The sequence below is a fragment of the Bufo gargarizans genome, unplaced genomic scaffold, assembly GCF_014858855.1.
Source record: "Bufo gargarizans isolate SCDJY-AF-19 unplaced genomic scaffold, ASM1485885v1 original_scaffold_1817_pilon, whole genome shotgun sequence".
Lineage (NCBI taxonomy): Eukaryota > Metazoa > Chordata > Amphibia > Anura > Bufonidae > Bufo > Bufo gargarizans.
In genome coordinates this window covers 97,475-116,071 of record NW_025334528.1, presented here as the reverse complement: position 1 = coordinate 116,071, position 18,597 = coordinate 97,475, and the positions used below count along the sequence as shown (strand labels likewise).

Here is an 18,597-nt window from a genome sequence, read left to right as displayed (position 1 = left end):
TGTCAAACAGGGGGTATTCTTCTGAAGAGGCCTACAGGCTTCTGACCAAGTCGGATGAGGAATGGGAACCCTCATCTGATGAATCTAGCGGGTCAGAATATGAACCTGTAGAAAGAAGTGGCTCTCTGACCCAAAGTTCGGACGAGGAGGCTGAGGTACGTGATAGCACCAGGCGGACCCGGCCCTGTGTCGCTAGACCACAGGTTGCGCAGGACTTGCTTCAAGAGCAGCAGAGTGGGGCTGGCGCTGTCGGATTACGTGGTGAGGCATACACCAGCAGCACAGCCCTTCCTGGACCTAGTACCAGCACTGCCGTACAACATGGTGAAGTAGCGAGCACCAGAAGGGCAGTTGAAGCTGGTACGGTGGCACATGCAGTAGTTACCCCGTCGCAGCCACCGCAAAGACGGGCCCGTAAAGCCCCTAGAATCCCTGAGGTGCTGGCAAACCCTGATTGGCAGTCCCCAACTTCAGCCGCACCTGTAGTTCCCCCTTTCACCGCCCAGTCTGGAGTTCGGGTTGAGACAGCTCAGATCGGTTCGGCCCTGGGATTTTTTGAGCTGTTCTTGACTGCGGAGCTCTTAGACTTAGTTGTGGCAGAAACAAATCGGTATGCCACACAATTTATAACCGCCAACCCGGGAAGCTTTTATGCCCAGCCTTTCCATATTTTTGTGTAGGACAAGTTGCCACATGCTTTCGGTGGGTAACTTGATGGGCTACGTAGACAAACCAGTCCTATAAAAGGACCTTAGCTCCACTCTTCCTTAGACCACACCAACTAAATAGAAACAAAAAACATTATTGAGAGGCTAATTATGTGCTGCTGTGTGGACAACAGGAAAGAGGAATTGTGTAAGTAAATTCTACTTTTCCATTATGCCCCATGACAGCACCGGTGAGAAACCATCCCCCAACCGGACAGGAAGCAGGAACGTCCAAGATCGTTGAAAAGGATCCTCCTCCCAAGTTTCCTGTCTATAGGACAGAGTTTAATGGGACTGTAGGAACTCCTGTCTTGGGTTGGCTGATGTGGAGGTTACTGGTCTTCACTAGGAGCTGCTGTTTAGTCCGGAGTTCCTCTCTTGCCCACGGATGATGTCTGGGAAGTCTCCTCATTCTACCCTTCTGCTGCAGCCTGGTAGTGCAAGGGAACTAAGAGCAATATTGTGTGCACTGAGTCAGTCTATCTCAGATTTCAGAAAGACGTGTAAAGATTTTTTACAATGTAACAGCAGTAGCTTTTGTTAATAGACGGAGGGGGGGGGGGCGGACGGACAAGATCTCTGGCTCTCATGACCATTACCCTAGGAATCCTGAATGTGGTAGAGGGGGTCTGCCTCTGACTGTCAGAGGTCCATCTAAAGTGGGTCAGAGAATATTTGTGCAGACTTCCTAAGCCGTCGCACAATCAGCAGGCGGACTAGTGCTTAAATCATGATAAATTGGATAAAGGGTCTGTGGGAGACTCCCTACTAGATCTCTTTGCTACCTCAGAGAACAGAAAGTGCAAAAAGTTCTTCTCCATGAAACCCAGATGGGACTAGATCTCAATCTTGGGAGAGGGTCTGTGTTATGCCTTCCCTCCAATATGCCTCCTGCCTAGAGTTATCCAGAAACTGAGAAAGGAAAAGGCGGGGGGATTCTCATTGCCCCATAATGACTAAGAGGGTTCTGGTTGAGGATGCTGTCCCTGTCAGACCCCTGGGTTCTGCTAGAGATGAAAGATTGATTATATAGGGGTCCTCTTATCCGTCCAAAGGTAGAAAAGCTGCATCTGATGGCTTGGATATTGAGAGGAGATTCTTAAGATCCTAGAGGTCATTCTGCCCAGGTTATTGCCACCCTTTAGGCTAGCAGGCTTTTCTCAGATTTGCAAACACAGAAGTAGATATTTCTCTCCCTCCAAACATTCCTCTCATCCATGATTTTTTTTTATTTTTTTGCAGGAAGGGCTTAAATAACAATAATCTTAGGCCCAGTACCCTAAAAGTTCAAGTTTCTGCCTTAAGCGCCCTCTTAGATTGTATTCTTTGTGAACACTTGAGGGTTACAATGTTTATTAAAGGTTCTTCAATGTTAAACCCCTCTGTCAGAGTTACAGCTTCTCCATGTGATTTAAACACTGTACACTCCAGCCCAGTGATGGCGAACCTTTTACAGACCGGGTGCCTAAACAGCAACCCATTTATTTATCACAAAGTGCCAATACGGCAATCTAACCTGAATACTACAGTCCAGTCCAGTATATCTTCCATGTACTTTATCATTGAGCTGTAATATCCTGCCTACATTCAGTGCACTGCCTGTGCTGTTCATAGTGCACCCTGCGCTGATGAATGGCAGGAAAAGTCTAAATCAGGGATGTTCAACCTGCGGCCCTCCAGCTGTTGCAAAACTACAACTCCCAGCATGCCCGGAAAGCCTACAGCTATCAGCCTAAAGCAGAGCATGATGGGAGTTTGTAGGTTTGCAACAGCTGGAGGGCCGCAGGTTCAGCATCCTTGGTCTAAAGCATATTGGTACACCATAGACTTTTTCCACGGTGCGGGTGCCCACAGAGAGGGCTCCGAGTGCCGCCTCTGACACCCATACCATAGGTTCACCAGCTCTAGCCTATCCCAGATTTCTCAAAAGTTTATCTGTTGGGGTTTCATTGTGTATACATCTTGGAAGTCCCTGTTTCTTGTCCAGATGGAGGATGATCTCTCACAGGTGCCGTCATGGACTAATGGAAAACAGATTACTGGTAATCTGTTTCCTGGACGTCCTACACAGTAGCACAAAGATATGGGGATGTAGCGAGGGGTTTTCCTGGATTTTTCTATTGATGACTGTCCTCAGCAATCTCCCTGATCAGCTGTTCGGCAGCGCCTCCAGCACCAGAAATACACAGCTCTATCCATCGTGTAGTAGACTGGTCACTGCGCTGCTGCCATTGAAGTAGATAAGAAGAGCACTGCATTAACCAGCTCCATTCACTACACCATGGACAGAGCTGTGTGGTTTGGGCGCCTATTTCCCATGGCTGTGCTAATCCTGAACAGCTAATTGGGGCAGTGTGGGGTGCTGGCCCCCTGCTGATCTGATATCAATGGCCTACACTGGGGACAGCTCATCATTATAAAAATCCTGGACAATCTAAGGGAGGAAAAATTCTAAAGGGCTGTTTCACATGAGCGAGTCCATTGCGGGAATCACGCTCCGTGTGGGCTCTGGACTTGCAGGCGCGCACGGCATTATCATGATTTATAATGTTATGTGTCTCTGCATGGGCTTTTTTCCACAGAATCATAGTGACCTAAAGCTGTCAGTAGGATTCTGTAGAAATAAGGTCAAGCAGAGACACATAACATATAAATCATTATAATGCTGTGCGCTCCTGCAAGTCCAGAGCGGAGGATCACACTCACACACGGAGCGTGTTTCCCGCAATGGACTCGCTCGTGTGAAACAGCCCTTAAGGGTATGTGAAAAGAATCCTTCAAATAGTGACATAAAAAAAAATAGCGCACACGGCCGTGCAGTTTGTACTTGATCCCTCTGCCCGTAAGGCCTCATGCACACGACCGTCTCCTTTTTGCTGCCCGTAAAACATGGATACTTGCATTTTCACCTTCCGCACGTCCAGAAATATGGTTGTGTGCATGGAGCCTAAACTAGTTGTAGATCTAGTTAACCCCTATGGCACTGTAAACTCCTATTAGTTGTAATTTAATGTATTTCTACCAGACTACATGTGTGTGTGTTTAGAGACATTTAACTCCTTCGCAACCTCTGCTGTACATGTACGTCTGAAGACTTCACATTAAAGATGCTCGCACGTGTAGTGGGCACCTTACCCTATGGGTTTCTGCTGTTTTAACCCCTTAGATGCCGCAGTCTATTGTGACCATGGCATCTGAGCAATGCAGGTGCAGCTGAGAACAGAGAAGCTGTAGTATACCAGTGATGGCTTGGAGCCTCCAGCAGTCTGATACCCATCACTGGAATATTCTAATACAGGCCAGCAGGTGGCAGTACTGTATTGGAATACAGTTAATGGTGTGTTCAGTGATGGATATACAGGTCCTTTTCAAAAAATTTGCATATTGTGATAAAGTTCATTATTTTCTGTAATGTACTGATAAACATTAGACTTTCATATATTTTAGATTCATTACACACCAACTGAAGTAGTTCAAGCCTTTTATTGTTTTAATATTGATGATTTTGGCATACAGCTCATGAAAACCCAAAATTCCTATCTCAAAAAATTAGCATATCATGAAAAGGTTCTCTAAACGAGCTATTAACCTAATCATCTGAATCAACTAATTAACTCTAAACACCTGCAAAAGATTCCTGAGGCTTTTAAAAACTCCCAGCCTGGTTCATTACTCAAAACCGCAATCATGGGTAAGACTGCCGACCTGACTGCTGTCCAGAAGGCCATCATTGACACCCTCAAGCAAGAGGGTAAGACACAGAAAGAAATTTCTGAACGAATAGGCTGTTCCCAGAGTGCTGTATCAAGGCCCCTCAGTGGGAAGTCTGTGGGAAGGAAAAAGTGTGGCAGAAAACGCTGCACAACGAGAAGAGGTGACCGGACCCTGAGGAAGATTGTGGAGAAGGACCGATTCCAGACCTTGGGGGACCTGCGGAAGCAGTGGACTGAGTCTGGAGTAGAAACATCCAGAGCCACCGTGTACAGGCGTGTGCAGGAAATGGGCTACAGGTGCCGCATTCCCCAGGTGAAGACACTTTTGAACCAGAAACAGCGGCAGAAGCGCCTGACCTGGGCTACAGAGAAGCAGGACTGGACTGTTGCTCAGTGGTCCAAAGTACTTTTTTCGGATGAAAGCAAATTTTGCATGTCATTCGGAAATCAAGGTGCCAGAGTCTGGAGGAAGACTGGGAAGAGGGAAATGCCAAAATGCCTGAAGTCCAGTGTCAAGTCCCCACAGTCAGTGATGGTCTGGGGGCCATGTCAGCTGCTGGTGTTGGTCCACTGTGTTTTATCAAGGGCAGGGTCAATGCAGCTAGCTATCAGGAGATTTTGGAGCACTTCATGCTTCCATCTGCTGAAAAGCTTTATGGAGATGAAGATTTCATTTTTCAGCACGACCTGGCACCTACTCACAGTGCCAAAACCACTGGTAAATGGTTTACTGACCATGGTATTACTGGGCTCAATTGGCCTGCCAACTCTCCTGACCTGAACCCCATAGAGAATCTGTGGGATATTGGGAAGAGAAAGTTGAGAGACGCAAGACCCAACACTCTGGATGAGCTTAAGGCCGCTATCGAAGCATCCTGGGCCTCCATAACACCTCAGCAGTGCCACAGGCTGATTGCCTCCATGCCACGCCGCATTGAAGCAGTCATTTCTGCTAAAGGATTCCCGACGAAGTATTGAGTGCATAACTGAACATAATTATTTGAAGGTTGACTTTTTTTGTATTAAAAACACTTTTCTTTTATTGGTCGGATGAAATATGCTAATTTTTTTAGATAGGAAATTTGGGTTTTCATGAGCTGTATGCCAAAATGATCAATATTAAAACAATAAAAGGCTTGAACTACTTCAGTTGGTGTGTAATGAATCTAAAATATATGAAAGTCTAATGTTTATCAGTACATTACAGAAAATAATGAACTTTATCACAATATGCTAATTTTTCGAGAAGGACCTGTATACCCATCACAGAACACAATTGGCAATCTAATGATCGCCAGTGATAGTCACCTAGGGTTACTTAAAAAAAAATATAAAAGTTCAAGTCGCCCCCCTTTCCTCAAAATCAAAATAAATAAACAATAAAAAAAAACTAGGCATCAACACATCTGAATGAGCCACGGAACTGAACCATGGATGCGAACAGCACACGGTGCTGCATCTTTGAAGCTCTTTTTGTGAGTTCGCCATCACAACCTCCTCTGGCCGAGAGCTCCATAGTCTCACTGCTGTTACAGTAAAGAATCCTCTTCTATGTTGTAGAAACCTCCTTTCCTCTAGGTGTATAGGATGTCCCCATGTTATAGATACAGCCCTGGGTATGAATAGATGATAGGAGAAATCTGGCAACCTGTCCCTCCTGACCCCAAAATAGCGCTTTCTGCAGGTGTGGATGAGGGAAGTCACCATGCGGTGTGGGATCTGGTCATCCAGAAAGTACAAGTCACTCAGCAGACCCACAGCTTCGAATCCAAATGTTGAAAACCAAGTTGGTATGTCATGGCCCATAAGTAACAGTCAGTATAGAAAACTTTGTACACAAGGACATGGAAGTTTTTACTTCTTTATTTCTGTTGTTAAAAGTATTTCAAGCAAATGACTTCTGAAACTTGTAGGTGTTAGTGCAGTAGCAGATTCGTGGCATCAGATGTTCCTAGACTCAGCACGGTGATCACAGGAGCTTGTCTCATGTCCATGGCTTAGGGTCATTGATGTTGTGCTGGTATTTCTTCTTATAGTGTGTGTATAGTAGAAGAGCCGGAGATGATATCCACTGGGCAATCATGACTTCAGTTTAAATGTGGTTAATAATAAGCTTGTCTCTGTCTTCACTTAGGATGGTTTCAGTGGTCCAATAGCAAGTCTGTGATTTGAGCCGCAATGTTTTCTTTTATAGAAAATTTACAAATTTTCAAATAAACTTTATAAAGATGAGCCGTTTATATTGACTCTAAAGAACACTAATGGCCTCGGTAAGATGGTGTTAACCCAACAGCATGTCTCTGGTTTCACTTCAGGTGGTAACAGTGGTTCAATAGCATGTCCGTTTTTTTAAGCCAAAGTGTTTTTTTGTTTTTTTCCAAAGAAATATTTTTCACTTTTTTCCACTTTCTTTTACCGTAAATAAACTATATTCAAATGAGCCGTTGATATTGACTCTACAAAACAATCATGGCTTCTGGTAAGATGATGTTAAACTAATAGGCAATAGCATGTCGATGGCTTCACCAAAGGTGTTAACAGCGGTCTAATAGTATGCCAGTGTTTTAACCCAAAGTGGTGTCTTTTTTTTTTCCAAAGAAATATTTTCCATTTTTCTTTTTTTCTTTTTTAAAATAAACTATAAACAGATGAGCCATTGCTATGGACTCTACAGGACAATCATGGCTTCATGTAAGATGATGTTAAACTAATAGAATGTTGATGGCTTCACTATAGGTGTTAAAAGTGGTCCAATAGCAGCCAGTGATGGAAGCCAAAGTGGTGTCCTTTTTTTAGATGTTTTTTCCATTTTCTATTTTTTTTTAAATAAACTATATACAGATGAGCCATTGATATTGACTCTACAGAACAATCATGGCTTCAGGTAAGATGTTTATATTATGGCAGCATGTCTATGGCTTCACTTTAGGTGTAATCAGCAGCCCAATAGCAGCCAGTGATTTAAGTTAAAGTGATGTCCTTTTTTTTTTTAACAAATATTTAAAATTTTTCATTTTTTTTCTTCTTTTAAATAAACTATATACAGATGAGCCATTGATATTGACTCTACAGAACGATCATGGGTTCAGGTAAGACGATGTTAGTAGCATGTCTGTGGCTTCACTTAAGGTGGTAACAGTGAGCCAACAGCATGCCATGGTTTTGAGCCAAAGTATTGTTCATTTTCTCTTTTGGAGAAGCACTCTTCTAGCTTCTTCACAGATTTTTTTGGGATCAGCCACTTTCACCTTAAAAAAATAAAATAAAAAATAATACAAACATAGTAGGGTGTTTAGACACTTTCTAACTGATGACCTATGCTCAGAATGCTCAGGTCCAACAGCTGTTTGAGAAGGCATCGGTGCTGCTCACAGCTTACCAAGCACAGTGCTGTACATTGTATAGCGGCTGTGATTGGTATCGCAGTTCAGTCCCAATCACTTGAATGGGACTAAGCTCCACCTAGGTCACGTGGCCGATTAACGTGACTTCACTGACCTAAGGTAAGCTGTGAGAAGGTCATGTCACTCACAGGAGCACCAGTGCCTTCTCAAACAGCTGACCCATGGGGGTATCTGGAGTAGGATAGGTCATCAGTGTCAGAAAACCCCTTTAAAGCAGTCTATATTGCTCTGGGACCCCCAAGTAGTAGTTGTAGTTGTACTCGGTTTCCAACTTAGGTTACATTGAGAATCTGTGGTAAGACTTGAAATTTGCTGTTCAGCGACGCTCTCCATCCAATCTGATTGAGCTTGACATATTTTGCAAAGAGGAATGGGCAACACATTTCAGCCTCTAAATGTACCCCAAAAGACTTGCAGCGGTAATTGCAGCAAAAAGTGATTCTACAAAAGTATTAGGGGGCTGAATACAAATGCACCCCACACCACAAAACCATGTGTCATTTTCTGTTCACTTCACACATACTTGCTACTTTGTGTTGGTCTATCACATAAAATCCCAATAAAATACATTGTGGGTGTAACATCAAAACATGTGGAAAGGTTCATGGGGTATGAATACACTCTCAAGGCACTATCTACTGTATGGTAAATGTGTTACCTCAGGAATAAGAAGCTTCTCGGTGTTAGGAGCTTCTGTGCAGCCAATGTCCTCCATAGTCCCACACTTGGGGATATCTTTCACCCAATATCCATCATAGATTCTGCCCTTGTCCAGGTAGTAGAATATCCCAGCTCCATGCTTTCTCCCATCTTTCCAGGATCCTTCATAACGATTCTTGTTTGCTGTTAATAGGCACAAAGGGATCCACATAGACATAGAGACCACAGCATAAAGATATTACGGGGACAATGCGGGACCATATCTTATCTACATATACACCTAGGATCAGATGGATGATGCGAAACAGGACTGTACTGATCATCACTAAATTCAGCCATGAAGACTGTCACTGACTATAACAGGTAAGTACCCTATAGTTCTGTCTATTTCCATGTTCCCCTTGTGTGATAGCTCTATGATTCAATATTCTGAACTCCTGATCATATGTTCTCAGGTCATTACTGGATTTTTCTCTTGACAAGAAGGAAGGAACCTAAAAGTACCATGAAGTACCTAAAAAAAGTATCCCTTGTCCACAGTACTTGTCATTGTGCCATTCTCCATCAAAGATGTCACCATTGGCGTATATCATCCTGCCCCATCCGCTCCTTTTGCCGCAATCCCAGCCGCCTTCATAGTATTCAACATCTGAATAGTAGTAAGTCCCATATCCCTGCAAAGAGACACAAACCACAATTTACATTTAGCAGAGGTTTACATGATATAGATTTAGAAGCATCCTTGTCCTATTCAAGTCTTGTACCCTGGGGTCTTTAATACTTTATAGCTTAATGTGAACTATAGCCTAAGGTCCTACTGGACTGGACTCTGGTCGGGCCTTGTCAGGAGGACATCAGGCTACAGCTACAGAGACAATGAATTACAAGACTCTATTGTCTTCTCATTTCTTCTGGACAAAAAAGAAAAGAACTTACATGTTTTTTGTCATTCACCCAGTTGCCAGCATAAACTCGAATGTACGTTCCAGTGCTGGGCGCTTTCACGGCATACGTCCCGTATCCGTTTCTCTTTCCATTTTTCCAGTCTCCCTGGTAGATGGCGTTGGCCTTCTTGTACAGATAAGAGCCTTTGCCTGAAATACAGTGTGTTAGGATATGTTCACACTGAGTTCTTGGATGGAGGTTTTGAGGCAGATTTTCCTGCAGGTTTTTCATCCAAAGCCAGAAGTGGATCCATCAGGAAGGAGAAGTCTAAATCCTTCCTTTATATTTACAACTCGTTTCAAATCCACTTCTGCCTTTGGCTGAAAAACCAGCAGGAAAATGTACCTCAAAACCTGCTCCAAAACCTCAGTGTGAACCTAACCACACAGTTCTAAGAATACAATCAGAGCAGATGATATGTACCAAGAAATCATAGTGCAGAAAAAATTCTTAAGTCCAGCAGACCCAGAGACACCAGTTACACCCTTGTATGATATGATGTTAGGGCTAGGTTTTACATTTTGCCGTTGGTACATGACAGATGCCAACGGCTTCCAACAGACCTCGGTGAGCACAGATTGACCGTGAACCTAGACTTATCTGCAACATCATTACAAAACATTGAAGAGCAGCGTGACCGACCATGGAGACCAACCTCCAACCTGAAAATCACAAGATCTGTAACTTCTATCAGCTGCTGTACTGTCATGGAACCATGAACCAGACGTACAACAAGAGATAGGTGGAAATAAGAAGGCTTTATTGCAAATCAAGCTGTAAGCAAAAGTCCAAACGGATGGCTAAACCGAAGCAGGGTCTTGCGAGGCCAGAGGTCAGGAACCAGAAGGGTAGTCAGACGAAGCCTGGATCAGGAACCAGCAGGGTAGTCAGACGAAGCCAGGATCAGGAACCAGCAGGGTAGTCAGACGAAGCCAGGATCAGGAACCAGCAGGGTAGTCAGACGAAGCCAGGATCAGAAACCAGAAGCAGCAGCAGTCTTAGAAGCATGTGCACACAGGAGGACCAAGCAAGGAACTGAAGCCACAGACCTCCTATATATATGAGCTAGGCATCCAGCTCCTCCCAGTGGGAAGGAGAAGCCGCAGGGTGGGAGGCTACAAGAAACCCAGAAACCAAGATGGCCGCCAGCACATGTCAAACGAAGGAGAACAGCAAGAAGGTAAGACCATGACAGTACCTCCCCCTCAAGGGCCCCTCCTCCACGGAGTAAAGAACGGTTTCTGAGGGAAGCGTGCGTGGAAGGCTCGGAGCAAGGCAGGAGCATGGACATCTGCGGAGGGAACCCAGGAACGCTCCTCTGGACCATAACCACGCCAATGGACCAAAAACTGCACCCGACCGCGGACCAGGCGTGAGTCCAGGATATTGCTCACCTCATACTCCTCACGATTGCCAACTTGGACCGGACGAGGCCGAGGAACCGAGGAAGTGAAACGATTGCACACCAGTGGCTTCAACAGGGAGACATGAAACACGTTGGAGATCCGCATGCCAGGAGGAAGCGCAAGGGCATAGGCTACCGGGTTTACCCTGCGAAGCACTCGGAAGGGACCAACAAAGCGAGGCGCCAGCTTGGGAGTGGGCACTCGAAGGTTGAGGTTGCGGGTGGACAACCATACACGGTCTCCGACCTGGTAGGAAGGAGCGGGCGCTCGTCTGCGATCAGCCTGGAGTCTCTGGCGCCGCGCAGAGACCTCAAGGGACCTCTGGATCTGTACCCAAGAAGCACGTAGGACGGAAAGGTGATCCTCCACAGCCGGAATATCCTGGGGAGAGAATACCTCCGGTAACACGGCAGGTTGGAACCCATAATTGGCCATGAAGGGAGACGTCCCAGAGGAAGAGTTCACCGCCGTGTTCCTGGCAAACTCAGCCCAAGGCAGGAGGTCAACCCAATTGTCTTGGTGATCGGAGACATAGCAACGAAGGAATTGCTCCAAGGCCTGATTGGATCGTTCTGCGGCCCCATTGGACTGAGGGTGGTAGGCCGAGGAGAAAGAGAGATGAATCCCCAACTGGGAGCAAAAGGCGCGCCAGAACCTGGACACAAACTGACTCCCCCGATCCGACACAATCTCCTTGGGCAAACCGTGCAACCGGAAGACCTCCCTGGCAAAAATCGTGGCCAACTCTTGTGCAGAGGGTAACTTCTTGAGAGGAACACAGTGGCACATTTTGGAAAACCGATCCACAATCATGAGAATGACCGTATGGCCTCGGGATGCAGGGAGGTCCACAATGAAATCCATCCCCAGGTGTGACCATGGGCGCTCCCCGGTGGCTATGGGTTGCAAAAGGCCCAACGGAAGGTGCCGAGGGGACTTACTCTGGGCACAAACGGAGCATGCCGCTACATATGCGGCGATGTCGGAACGTAGAGAAGGCCACCAGAACAGACGTGAAACAGCCCAGGACAGCTGATTCTTTCCAGGATGCCCCGCGGCCTTGGAGTTATGGTAGGTTCACAACAACCGAGTGCGCAACTCCTCAGGCACAAAACATCTGCCGTTGGGTCTCCCAGAGGGAGCACCAGATTGAGCCGCCAAAATCTGCTCACCCAGGGGAGAGGTCAGGCTGGTGCGAATGGCGGCCAGGATCTGATTCGGAGGTATGACCGAAGTCGGAATCGTCTCCTCCCCGGACAGCTCGGAGTACTGCCGTGATAAGGCATCCGCTCTGAAGTTCTTGGAACCGGGTAGATAGGAGACCACGTAATTAAAACGTGACAAGAACAGAGCCCATCTGGCCTGACGTGGTGTCAATCTCTTGGCCTCAGAGAGGTAGGTCAGATTCTTGTGGTCCGTCAGGATGAGAACCGGAACCACTGAACCCTCGAGCAAGTGCCTCCATTCTTTAAGGGCCTGCACGATGGCCAATAACTCCCTGTCACCAATCTGATAGTTGCACTCCGCGGAAGACAGTTTCCGGGAGTAAAACCCACAAGGAAGCAGAGGACCCTCTGGTGTTCTACGCTGAGACAGGAGGGCGCCTACTCCCGTCTCAGACGCGTCCACCTCGAGGACAAAGGGCAACCCAGGGTTGGGATGCGACAGAATCGGAGCCGACACAAAGGCGGACTTTAGAGCCTCAAAAGCTCGGATGGCCTCGAGCGGCCAGACCTGGGGATTACTGCCCTTCCTGGTCAGATCCGTGAGAGGCTTGGCTAGCATTGAAAAGTCCCTGATGAACTTCCGATAATAATTGGTGAAGCCCAAAAAGCGCTGCAGGGCACGAAGACCACTGGGCTGGGGCCACTGTAAGACAGCCGAAACCTTCTCAGGATCCATGGAGAACCCCTCAGCGGAAATGATGTAACCTAAGAAGGTTACCTGGGATCTGTGAAATTCGCATTTCTCAAGCTTACCGAACAGCTTGTTCTCTCGTAACCGTTGCAACACTCGTCTGACATCCAGAATGTGGGCCTCCATGGATTCAGAATATACCAAGATGTCATCCAAATAGACCACCACACACTGCTGCAACAGGTCACGGAAAACATTGTTGATGAATTCCTGGAAGACTGCGGGCGCATTGCACAACCCAAAGGGCATAACCAAGGATTCATAATGACCGGTCCTGGTGTTAAACGCGGTCTTCCACTCATCGCCCGCCTTGATCCTTACCAGGTTATATGCCGCCCTCAGGTCGAGTTTGGTAAAGACCGTGGCCCCTTTGAGGCGATCGAACAGCTCGGAAATCAAGGGTATCGGGTAAGCGTTCTTGATCGTGATGCGATTGAGACCCCTGTAATCGATGCAAGGCCTCAACTCACCGCCCTTCTTTTTCACAAAGAAAAATCCAGCCCCTGCCGGGGACGAGGATTTGCGAATGTGTCCGCGTGAAAGCGCCTCCCTCACGTACTCCTCCATGGCCTCATTCTCCGCTACCGACAGTGGATAGACTTTGCCACGAGGAGGAACGGCACCAGATTGTAACTCTATGGCACAATCGTATGGGCGGTGCGGAGGTAGGGCAACCGCGCGCACCTTATCGAATACATCCCGGTACTCCTCGTATTCAGGAGGCAACAGAGAGTCCGAGGAAGTACACAGCAACTTGACAGGCCCATGGATGCAACTAGCTACACACTGTGGTGACCACGAGAGGATCTCCGCCGATCTCCAATCGAAAGTCGGATTATGCTTCTGGAGCCAGGGGTACCCCAAGACCACCGAGTAGTGTGGAGACGAAATAACCTGGAGACAGACCGACTCTCTGTGAACGGCACCAATGGCTATCCCCACTGGAAGGGTCTCCTGAGTCACGTGTGGCGGCAGAAGGGGTCTGCCGTCTATCGCCTCAAGAGCCAGTGGGGAACCTCGAGGCTGCAGAGGAATGGAATTGGCGGCAGCGAACACACTATCAATGAACAAACCACCAGCACCAGAGTCCACCAACGCCTGGGTCGTCACCGAGCCCCCGACCCAGGAGAGGACAACAGTGATCAGTGGTTTGTCAACACGGGAAATCGGGGACGAGGAGACTCCACCCAAGATCTGCCCCCGACAGGATCTCAGGTGCGAGCGTTTCCCGGACGGTTCGGGCATGCCAACCGAAAATGCCCACCGAGACCACAGTACATGCATCGGCCCTCGCGTCTCCAGAGTACCCTCTCCCCCTCGGACAGGCGAGCAAACCCCAGCTGCATGGGTTCACCCCCAGACAAGTCATCCCCAGGAGGCGTGGGAGGAGAGGGAGGCACGGGTGGGACAGCAAACGTAGGCGCCAATCTGTTAGAAGGCCTCCGCAGGCTCTCCTTAAAGGAAGGTCTCTCCCTGAGTCTGGTGTCAATCAAAATCAGGAAAGAAATAAGAGACTCGAGCTCCACTGGTAGGTCCTTAGCTGCAACCTCATCCTTCAAGGCATCCGAGAGTCCATGAGAGAAAGCAGCGACCAGAGCCTCATTATTCCAGCCCACCTCTGCTGCCAGGGTACGAAACTCAATGGTGTATTCAGCTACGGATCGTGAACCCTGTCTGATGGACATAAGGAGCTTCGCAGCAGAGGCAGCACGAGCCGGCACATCGAATACCTTCCGAAGAGAAGCAACAAAACCGGAAAACTCGGCAACCACCGGATTGTTGTTCTCCCATAAAGGGCTGGCCCAGGCCAAGGCCTTGTCCGAGAGCAGCGAGATCAAGAAGCCCACCTTTGATCTCTCAGTAGGAAAGGCATGTGGCAGCAACTCGAAATAAATGCCCACCTGGATAAGGAAACCTCGGCACTGAGTTGGCTCTCCCCCAAAGCGCTGTGGAAGGGGGGCAGAACCGGTCATACCCCGAAACACCGCAGGCGCAGCAACAGGTGTCGGGGTAGACTCTGGCGCAACAACCGGAGCGGCAGTAGGAGCGGGCCCAGGAGCGACAACCGACCCATCGGCAACGGGAGCGAAATGAGCCGTGCGTTCAAGCAGGGTTTGCAACGCCACAGCGAACCGACCCAACAGGTGATCCTGCTGATCAAGTCTGGCAACCAGCGTAGGTAGCGAGGATGGCCCTGTACCGTCAGAATTCATGGCTTGGTCCTAATGTCATGGAACCATGAACCAGACGTACAACAAGAGATAGGTGGAAATAAGAAGGCTTTATTGCAAATCAAGCTGTAAGCAAAAGTCCAAACGGATGGCTAAACCGAAGCAGGGTCTTGCGAGGCCAGAGGTCAGGAACCAGAAGGGTAGTCAGACGAAGCCTTGATCAGGAACCAGCAGGGTAGTCAGACGAAGCCAGGATCAGGAACCAGCAGGGTAGTCAGACGAAGCCAGGATCAGGAACCAGCAGGGTAGTCAGACGAAGCCAGGATCAGAAACCAGAAGCAGCAGCAGTCTTAGAAGCATGTGCACACAGGAGGACCAAGCAAGGAACTGAAGCCACAGACCTCCTATATATATGAGCTAGGCATCCAGCTCCTCCCAGTGGGAAGGAGAAGCCGCAGGGTGGGAGGCTACAAGAAACCCAGAAACCAAGATGGCCGCCAGCACATGTCAAACGAAGGAGAACAGCAAGAAGGTAAGACCATGACATGTACAAAGTCTGTGTGAGGAGTGGGAATGATTCCATGGCTATTCTAATATGTTTTGTAACATCTGAAGTTAGGGATTCGGGAGATAGACGGGCATGGCACACACAGCGCATTGTTTAAAATTTTCCAGGCATTGACACACACCATTTATTAGGCCCTTAATTAGGGCACATCACTTGTCACCAAAATAAGGCCCCCAAAACGTAACAGCACCCTCTGCCATGGAGCGCTCTGCCCCCTCTGGTCCATTGCTCTATCCTCTCAATGTAATTTGGATGCCAGGGCTAAAACTGATGATGCTCTGCCATATGGTTAAAGTTTCAGGAACCTTCCATGTGTTTTTGGAAAGTTGGCAAGTATGCTTTTAAAGGACCTTCCTGTGAACTGCACTTGGAAGTGCTGGAACAGATACAGGTAAGTATCTGAATAAGGGACCAACAGCAGAACAAATCAAAGCCGCCCCATTGGTCCTGAGTCAGTCCCTCTCAGTGCAAGATGCTACAGCATTGGGGAGACATGATGGGGGAGAGCAGTCAGCGATGTAGAGAGTAAGGGGCGTGGCCTGTAGGCAGTGGGACAACCCATGAGGAATGTGGGAGTGAGGAACACACCGCAGCAGCTGCGACCTGCGGGAGCCTGGTGTCCAAAACAGCTGCAGTCTGGAAGCAGCCCCTGACATAGTAGCCATCATCAGTCTTGGGACTCATGAGTTCCCTGAACAGCCAGACACAGGGCAAGTAACTAATGCAGGGCTCATGCACACGGCTGTAGTTTCTGTTCATATCTGATCTGCATTTTTTGGGGATGGATGTGGACCTATTTTTTCTGCAAAGCTACAGCAGTCATAATTTACATAATTCCATATTTCTGACATGCTGTAGAAAACCTCCAATAACATGTAATTGGATCTATAGGGATAATCCTGGTGACAGAATCCCTGTAAAGTTTCCAGCCATAAATCTTGAAGAGGGAAGGCTCCTGCCCGCGGATCTTCCTGACTTTAGTGGGGGCCTTTTCTATTGCTCTATTATACCTGTTTCACATGTGTTTAATATGGACTGACCGCGGGTTGAATGACCTAAAATTTAGTAATAATCAAAGCTTTAGATAATGGAGACCGTACCAATCTCCATTATCTAATGCTTCTAATTTGACAGATTTTATTTTTTATATTTTTTGCACATTACTAGATAATGCTAGATGAGAAGGCTCAGGTCAGAGGTTGCCTATAGCAACCAATCAGATTTCTACTTTCCTTTTCAAAAATAAAAGTCCTAATCTGATTGGTTGCTATGGGCAACTGCCTCATTTCTCTTTTGCACCAGTTTAGATAAATCATCCCCATTACATCTTATACTTTTTTGGGGTCATATTAAAGTTTTCAGTCCTAATTCTTGAAGAGGGGAGGCATCGGCCAGTGGATCTTCCTGACTTGAGTGGGATCCTTTTGACATTACAGTTTACAGTGAAGCTGTCATTTGCAATGACGATAATTAAGGCCCAAGGCCAATCATTGCAGGTGGCGGCATAAATCTGGACTCTACATGTATCTCGCATGGACAGTTGTATGTTGTCTGCTTCAGAGTTGGATCCGGTAGAAATCTTCATGTCTGTGCACCTGGCAATAAAACCGCCCATGTTGTTTATCACCAGGCTCCGTCTTATGTCTCCATCTCCCACCAGTTTAGCCTTTAGGTATTTAGGAAGTTAAAAATAAAATAGACAGATAGACCAACACTTCATACTTGGTCAGCACCAGGTACCTTTCCTAGTACAACCCAATGGGGAGTTCTCCTTTAAGAGATGACATTCGCCTGTATCCGTCTGTCCGCTATACAGTGATGTGTATTTCCAGTCTTACCATGCCTCAGGTTATTCATCCATTCTCCGGTGTACTCGTCTCCATTGACGCTGTACACGGTGCTTCTCAGGCCTGATTTCTGGGCTTTTCTATCCCAGACCCTCCATGGGGGTTCGGCGCTCCTGATGGTCTTTAGTAGCGGCATGTCAGCAGGTCCTGGGGTCACAAACACAACATCTGTCTATACAGTCCACTGCTATATACACACTGTATACATTACTATAATTATATTGTTATATGAAATTATCTTACCTAAGAAAAAAATCCAATCTCCACAGTCACACGGACAGTAAATGTCAGCAGTGTGCACGCGCTCAGTAAGCAGAGAACTAACAGCTTTCTGCTAAACCGGAGCATTTGGAACCAGAACCAGTGACATTACACGTTATACTTGTGATGTCATAGCTTGTCTCTATGGACACAGAGGAGGAAACTGTTCAAAAGAAAATGTCTTGGCCAATCACAGCACTGCTTTCATTCCTCATAGTGTTCCTGAAAAATGAAAGCTGCATTGTGATTGGTTGCTATGGGAAACAAAGACAGTTTTTTGAAAAATCTGCCAAATTAGTCATAATTGCGAATCTCAGAAGGTTTGGTCTACTCTAGTTTTGACAATTTTCAGAATTATTTTTATTATTAATTTATTTGTATTTCAGTCACTTATTATTTAAATTCATGTCTAAAGTGTCTTGCGTCACTTCCCGTGGCCATCATGGTTTGTGTCATGCAGGTCCCAATACTGTGTCATGAAGTAAGCACATGCTAATGTCTAATGAATTCTTATTAAGGTATGTAAGTGGTGACTATATGGCATTATCCCCAGAGGATACCGCAACTTGTGTTGTGTTATACACATGAGGTTCTACTTGCATGGCGTGCAATTTACATATCTCTAAAATCATTTTTTAAACACAATAAAAGGACACAGCGCTATGGGACAGGTATATTGCGGACATGCTAGCGGCGATCTAGCCGTGCATGTCCGCATCTCTATAGGCTAAAACGAGGTGACAGAATCCCTTTCACACCTTAAGGAACTAGGATGAGAATACTTGCCCTAAACTGCAGGCACTTGGCGCTCCAGGATGGGCATTCTTATCCTGCGGTCCTTCCCCTGCCCCACACATGGTGTCTTCATCAGCAGCATCGGTGACCAACACTGTGTAATACACTGATAGTCAATGCAGTACAATAGAGATGTATTCTACTGCATTGAAGCAGGGATCAGACCACTGCCGTAGCTATAGCGGTCGCAGCAGTCGCGGTTG

General features: G+C 47.0%; 1 protein-coding gene across 1 annotated transcript; it reads right to left on the bottom strand.

Moving 5' to 3' along the window:
• Nucleotides 1-751: 751 nt before the first annotated feature.
• Nucleotides 752-17,474, bottom strand: LOC122923699 (MORN repeat-containing protein 3-like). The gene is made up of 5 exons (XM_044274549.1): nucleotides 17,330-17,474; nucleotides 9,421-9,578; nucleotides 8,999-9,158; nucleotides 8,483-8,667; nucleotides 752-781 (listed from the first exon to the last, which is right to left on the bottom strand). Exons 1-5 carry the CDS (start codon nucleotides 17,472-17,474, stop codon nucleotides 752-754), a joined length of 678 nt encoding a protein of 225 aa, XP_044130484.1.
• Nucleotides 17,475-18,597: the final 1,123 nt, after the last annotated feature.

Bases quoted from the DNA above. Each gene is read 5' to 3' on its own strand.
- LOC122923699 (XM_044274549.1), bottom strand. From the start codon at position 17,474: ATGCCGCTACTAAAGACCATCAGGAGCGCCGAACCCCCATGGAGGGTC. The intron at 9,159-9,420 runs GTAAGTTCTTTT...GTCTCTTTGCAG, and splicing joins GGGTGAATGACAAAAAACAT to GGATATGGGACTTACTACTA. The intron at 782-8,482 runs GTAACACATTTA...GTTTCTATTTAG, and splicing joins AGAAGCTTCTTATTCCTGAG to TTGGTGTGGTCTAAGGAAGA.